Genomic DNA, 7,412 nt, shown 5'->3' on the forward strand with positions numbered 1-7,412 from the left:
CCAGCGTAATGAGAAGGGAGAGAAAGGGCCTCAATCAGCCATTGACGTCAGCCTACGACGATGCGACACAATAGACCAAAGAATGTATAAATGAGGACTGTTATTTCGGTTGTTACTCTTGGACTAATGATGTATATTGGGATAAGATTAGTAAGTAAGTCAAGAATAGTATTTATGTTTTGTTGAACACACAGAAGGATTCATGTCAGCTAATAAGTTGGAGAATATGGACACTTCTGGTGATTTAAATTTATCTCCTCAAATGATAATATAAAACTGTACTTCTCTTCCCTTTGCTATCTATGTGCATAACTGTCACTTTTCTAAAGAAAGATAAAATGTATATTTGATGCCATCTAATGTACAAAAGCTTGCATTACTTCAAAGTCAGTGGGTAAACCGCTTTTTTTTGTCTGCATGTTTTTCACTCTTTCACTTAGAATAGCTCAGCTGAATTTCAGCAACTTTCTTTATCAGGTAGACTTCTGAAATACATAAACAATGACGAAGAGTCTACCAAATCCATCATGATGTGCTAGTATGAGCTGCTTTACTTGCAGAAAGAGACACAACATAACAAGAGCTACCTTTGCTAAAAACACAAATGATACCTCCTATACATTGAGCTCGACATTTGAAGTTAAGAGAAATAAAAAGAGGAGACAGAGGCAACAATGACGCAGATTTTAATGGGTCACTTAAAATAACTCTTACAGAATACACAATTACTTTGTGATGAAACGGAAAAAAAACGCTCATTGGCTAATGTTTGACCAACCTGTGTGGGTGTTCATCATACCATTTCTGCAGTCTTAACTACCCTGCTTCTTTCACTTTCCACAACTTTGTCTATAGCGAAGTAATGTGTATAAAAAAGTAGTGTGATATTAATTTCTAAACATTTATTATTATTATTATTATTATAATGTCAATCTTCAACATTTGTTTCTGTGATCAATAACATTGTTCCCTTCATCTTACATACATTTTTTACAACCAAACCCTGCCCACCCAACCCCCACCCCCCGAAAAAAACACTTATACTCTGTAGGCTCGGACAACAGACAGCAGTAGCGTGCTTCTCCTTTTGACAGTTGGCCTTATGGGAGTCTCTGGGTGAGGTCCTATGACCTGTTGGTAGATCACTTGTCAATAGGCTAACCCTAGACTAGGGGTGTAACGATACACTAAAGTCACGGTTCGGTACGTACCTCGGTTTTTAAGTCATGGTTCGGTTATGTTTTTCGGTACAGAAGTTTTTATTATTTTATTAAACAATTTGATTTTGATTTGATTTATTAAATTGTATCAAACAAATGCCTTACACAAATGAAAAGACATCAAATACAATTTGAGGATAAAAACACAATAAAGTCCAGGACTTATTTTCATTGTGGTCCTCAACACAAAACATCAGGACAGGACAAGACACTAACAGAGTGCGTGATAATCAATAAAAACGTAATTAAAAAAAAATAATAATTTGGTACGTACCGAAATGAAACGTGCATCGAACCGTTAGACCCGTACCGAAATATTTCGGTTTGAATACGCGTATTGTTACACCCCTACCCTAGACCAAAATAAAACGGACGCAAATGACATCACACACGCACGGCACGCACAGTCTTTCGGGGACTGGATTACTGTCTAAAGGAAGGGAGGTAGAAGAGGAGGAAGACCTTCATCACTGAAGAAGACTCCGTTTAGGACGACACCAACACCATTATGAGATGATGAACAGCTGCTGTTGCTGGGTAGATTTCCGCTTTTTTTTCTCTTTTACTTCTTATTCTTCGCCACCGACCGCATGCTCCTGGACGGTTCTGAGATGGCTGGTGAGTTCTACAGAGTTCATCTTGGGTTCAAGTTGCACGACTTTGGCGCAATGCAGGAAAAATAAATGACTATCTCTTATTTCTTCTTTTGTCTGGAGGGAAGCTGCTGCTAGGCTGCATTGAGCAGGAGGACGTCCAAGGTTGACATTCGAGGAGGAGGTGGAAGCAAAAGGACAGGGGCAAAAGAAAGCCACAAAGAAATACAACAAAATACAAAAATAAAAAACAAAGACTTGCCAAAGGGTCTTGTGGGGGAAATTCAAAGGCAAATATATGCGGTATGAAATGCCAATAACATTGAGAGCCTGTACCCATAGATCTGTATCAAATTGTGTAGTGGGGGCAACTAGTGAGCGCCCACAAGTGGCCAAAGAGAGACAGAGACACACCTGACTGAAGTGGCTGATTCAAGATCCAACCCTGAAGCGGTTCCTTTCACTGCTTTCTACTTTCACATCAAGAGAGAGTCAAAGACCGACGGAGCCCGGGCCAACCTAACAGTCTGTCTACTGCAACGGTGAGTCCAGCCCTGGATAGCTATGGTTAGACTGTAATAAAGTTAAAAGGGGGATGAAACAATACTTGTTTTATTAAAGCTGCTTTAGGCAAGGTTTTAGAGTTGTAGAGAGAGAGCAGAAGAAGAAGCGATGGGGAGCCACATTAAAAAAGAAATGAGCAACCCCAAAATAGGTCCCCCTCTTCTTCCTGTCTCCAAACAATTCTACTACGTTGAAAATTGTTTGCGTTCACACACCTGGGACTCCCAGGCAAGATGGATTCTTCTCACCGATCAGGGAAGAGATTCTCTGATTGTATCCGACATTTCAGCAGGGAACCATTTGAAATATAAATTGGCTCATACAGAGGCAGGCACGCATTCAACTGGAAGAGATATTCCCACGGAGCAATTCAATGACAGACAGCTAGGCCCTTTCTTACAAATGAAGCTCAAATTATAGCTCTTAAATCTTACCTAACACCTTTAATTACATTTATTATAGGAGTAATGTGTTATTTCTGTTTAAATGTGTATGAATAAGTAATGGAACCTCATAATGAAATGCCCAAAGCAAGATATGTTGTACTCTTAAACAATCATTTTTATAATGTGTGCATCAGTGGATGTTCTGGTGTGCAAATCCACTCCAGCTCTCGCTTGACGAGTGGTTCAAATTTACTCGTGAACAAGTGGCGCTCTGTAGAAGAGCTTTGACTTTGCGTGCCACTCACTCAGATTAAATCCCCCCAGGCCCCCACCACTGCAGTTATTAAAAGTCAACATTTCAAAAGACGTTTCATCCTCCTTTAAAACGTCCAGCTTTTTCCCCGCGTCACACTTTGACCCTCTTTTGATCGCCTACGACTCCCTCGCCCCCTCTCAGACTTGTGTCTCACTCCTAACACGACGGGGTTTCCCCTGCGGCGCCGCCACCGCCTCTCTTCCCCTCCCTCCCTCCGCCTTCCCCTCCTCACTGACCTCCCTGTTCGCGTCCGTGTCTCTGTCTCTGTTCGACCTATTGGATCCTCTGTGGGCACAGGCTGTATGTCAGCAGGAGCCGGCGGCAGGCTCTCTGATTGGCTCCTTCTCGGGCACCGGGTCCAATGGGCCTGCTGCCCTCAGCTGCGGCTGGGGCTGTGGAGGCTGGGGTGGAGGCGGGGCCTGCGGCTGGAGCTGGAGCTGGGTCTGGGGTAGAAGCTGGGCCTGGGGCAGAAGCTGGGGTGGGGTCTGCGGCTGGAACTGGGCCTGGGGCAGAAGCTGGGGTGGGGTCTGCGGCTGGAACTGGGCCTGGGGCAGAAGCCTGGGCTGTAGCTTGGGTAGAGACTGGGTCGGGGGCGGCTGCGCCGGCGGCTGGGCGCGGGGCAGGGACTGGGGCTGCGGCTGGGCCAGAGGCGCGGGCGGAGGATGGGCGTGGGGCAGGGACTGGGGCTTCGGCGGAGGTCGGGGCGCGGTTTGAGGCTGAGGCTGGGGTACGGTTTGCGGCGGGGGCTGGTGCACAGTCTGAGCTGGAGGCGGCGGCCGGACGGGGGAGTACGCCGGGGGGTGGGGGAAAGCGGGAATGAAGGGGACCAAAGAAGGAGGCGGAACGGAGGGAGGCAGGGGCCGGAGGGAGGCCTGGGGCGAGGCCGGAGGCTGGGCCGCCGGCAGGTGCAGCGGTAGGGGGAGGCGGTGGGGTTGGGGATGGGGATGGGGCGTGGGCGCGTTCAGGGAAGGGGCGTGGGCCTGGGGTGGGGCGGGCGACAGGGCCTTCTGCTGGGAGGAGTGCTGCTGCTGCTGCTGAGGCAGCGGGAGGCTGAGGGAGGCCGGAGGGAGGGGGTGGTGGTGCTGAGGCTGGGGGAGGCTGAGGCCGGTGGCCGGCGGGAGGGGGTGGTGGTGCTGAGGCTGGGGGAGGCTGAGGCTGAGGCCGGCCGGCGGGAGGGGGTGGTGGTGCTGGAGCTGGGGGGAGGCGGCGCCGTTCTTGCTGAGGCCACAGGACTGGGCGGCGCAGTGGATCTGCCGCAGGGTGTCCAGCGCCTCGTTCTTGGCGTGCTTCAGCAGGTCTGCCTGGCCCTGGGACGAGTCACATAGAGATACACACAAGAGGAGAGGGAGGGAGGTGGGGAGGATGGGAGGGAGGGAATGAGGGGAGGAGAGAGGGAGAGAGAGAGAGAGAGAGAGAGAGAGAGAGAGAGGGTGGGGCAGAGAGAGAGAGAGTGAGAAGGAGAGCCAGAGAGAGAAAGAGATCAGACAAAGATAGAATCCTCAAGTTGTAATTTGAAATATTACCGTTATTTATTTTCTGCATTTACTTGCAGTATCCACACAGGGGCAGTGTTGGACCTTTAAGTTATCTGCGTATACAGATGAGCCACGCTGTGTGTGCTACCAGCGGAGGGTGAGGGTGGTGTATCTTGAATCATGGTACCGTTGACTCACTTGGTGTCAACAAGACAACACCGAGCAGCAGCTGGGATCTCCTACAAGTATGCTGTCTTTGTGAAATTGACCCACTTATTATTTAAAATGCACACACACACACACTTACACACACACACATCCCGACACACACACACACACACACATGCACACACACATAAACCCTCGCTTTAGTCATCAGAACCAATGAGGGTAGAGATGTCCTTTTTCTGTCATTGCCGTTGCTTTAGTCATCTTCTCCTCTCTCTTTTGTTCCATCTGTTTTTACCATTAGCATTCCAGCCTGTGAAATTCATTCTCTCCATCTGCGTTTGTCTCAATCTGTTACAGCGAGAATTTTTTCTAATTTCCAATCAGTCTCCAAGGGATGGAAGCGCCGAATGGCCCTCGGCCAGAAGACGGTCAGGCGGGGAATCAACCAAAAAAGATCTCTCAAAAAACGTCTTCATCTTTCATTTCAGTCATATGGGTTTGGTTAAGTCGAGGGACAGTGGGCCCTGTGACGTTTGTGTGAGTATTATGGGATATGTCGAGGAAGGTCTTGAGGTCGCTGGTGCCCGATGGTTCAAATGTGTGCTAATACTTCCAAAGAGAGTCCAACGATCTGTACGTCTGTCACAGGGTCATGAAACACCAATTACACGCGCTTCAAGAGTCATGTGATAAGGCCTGGCCTAAATGCACTTGATGGAGGGTTAGTGGATGTTAAGCCCAAATGAATGCGTAACAGGTAAAAAAAAATGCTTAGTGTAATGCTTAAACCCCTTACAGTTAAAGGTCACCATGACATGCCACCAGGTGTGTGGCGTGATTAGCCGTTGCAAGCCGTTTTTGGAAATCTGCCCCTTATGACATCACTGGTGGGCGTGTCCACCTAGATGTGTGACAGTGATGTCACAAGGGGCCGATTTCCAAAAACGGCTTGTGACGGCTAATCCCGCCACACTTGGTGGCGTGTCATGGGACCTTGGGGACTTTTTTTAACAGTTTTTTTTAAAAATTATTTTTAACAGGATTGCTACCCCCCGTCGGCATGTGCCCTACGTTCTGCGTGTGTGCGTGCGTGTGCCCCCCACGAATGCGCTCCCTTTGTAATGATGTTATAAATGGAGTGCGGCGGCAAGCGGACACAGAGTATGTCAATAAGCCCTGCTTACGTGAGCGGTGCCCTCCTCACGGGCAAAGTTCCTACTGTGGAGTCACGGGAGGACGCGTGACGCTCGTATCGATCCCCACCGTGAGCTGTTTGCTGTCGGTTTAAGGTCGCTGAGGATCACCGAAGAGGAGCACATCGATCCATCGTTCTCTAAACGGTGTTTGACAAGACGGCTCTCTCGGGAGCGGGAGGGAACCATACTCGGCTTACGGTTGTTTCTTTGAGGAATGTTAGTGAGAGGAAAGCAGGGAATTGACTCTGGCTTTGTCCTTTAACACGGCCAACCATGCCCTTCTGTACTGGACAAATTGCTCTTTTCAAAGAAAGACAGAAGGCTAACAAATGACTCACAGCCTCGGAGCAGACTCGGAGCGCTCTCCGAGTCTCCGTTGTGGCTTTTAACCGTCGACAAACGATATATCTGTTTGAACTGCTCCACTAGGAAAATAAACGCACAAGGTTTAAGCACCTTGATCAGGGCTTAGGCTCTAAGTATCGTCTCGACGACAATTAAAAACGCACGTTGTGCTTTGGGAAGGGATGTAAGAATGATTAATTGTTTAACAATTTGTCCCTTCTAATTTTTTATGAGATCGTGGGGATAATAGGCGAGTGGGGTAATAGCAAACAATTACAAGTAGCTAAACTATAGTCAACCACCAGAGGGCGCTGTTAACATGTAGAAAACTCGACGACAAGTGAGGTTGACTGAGCACAGCTTGCTAACCTTGACGAGGGGAAAACCGAGCGTTCACCAACCGTTGGTGCGGCGGAGACTTCAGAGATATGAACTGCGTAGGGAAACCAGGGGATGTTCTACAGGGCTAATCAGGCTAATCGTGCTAATCGTGCTAATTAGATAACGGTCATTAGATAATGCCATGTACGGCTTTGAGTAATAAAAAATGGATTGGGAATGAGGGGTATTACTGAGCGCGTGTGTGTGCCTACAAGCCAGGTGGTTGGAGTAAACACAATTGGGGATTTAGATTTGTATGTGCGTGCGTGTGTCCACCTGTTCTGCTGCTTAAGCACTTAAGAACCCCCCCTCCCCCCCGCACCTCCCCCCCGAAATCTTAATTAAGATAAATCTGTGGCTGCTACTTCATTAAAAAGCCAAGAGTAGAAGTAGTCAGCGCAGTGTGGTGATTTAATGATGCTGGGGTCTCAACGGCAGGCTCTCCGTTGATCACATGTGATAATGCAGCCGCCGGAACACAAACCCAGAGTGTGTTCCGGTCCAGAGAACAAGCAGAGAGAGAGAGAGAGAGAGAGAGAGAGCGAGAGACAACTCTTTCCCTATGTGGGTCATCCCAAAAGATTCCTCATGGATTTTTGCTGAGATCACCGCCTGAGCTTTAATACGGTATCTGCTTGCCCCCCCCCCCCCCCCCCAACCTAACCCCTTGTGTGTGTATGTGTGTGTGCGTGTGTGTTTGTGTGTGTGTGTGCGTGTGCGTGTCTCCCAATGCCTGACAATGTGTCTAACTGATGGCGTGTTATC

At 48.4% G+C, this 7,412-nt stretch overlaps 1 protein-coding gene across 1 annotated transcript in view; it reads right to left on the bottom strand.

Annotated features, from left to right (window-relative positions):
• Window positions 1–678: 678 nt before the first annotated feature.
• Window positions 679–7,412, bottom strand: part of LOC311347887 (inactive phospholipase C-like protein 2) — a 76,535-nt gene continuing 69,801 nt past the window's right edge. The window contains exon 6 of the mRNA XM_084470021.1: window positions 679–4,386. Within this exon, the coding sequence (XP_084326147.1) occupies window positions 3,385–4,386 (1,002 nt within the window). The 3' untranslated portion in view covers window positions 679–3,384. The remainder of the gene's footprint in view (window positions 4,387–7,412) is intronic.

The sequence above is a fragment of the Micromesistius poutassou genome (assembly GCF_964030765.1).
Source record: "Micromesistius poutassou genome assembly, chromosome: 1".
Lineage (NCBI taxonomy): Eukaryota > Metazoa > Chordata > Actinopteri > Gadiformes > Gadidae > Micromesistius > Micromesistius poutassou.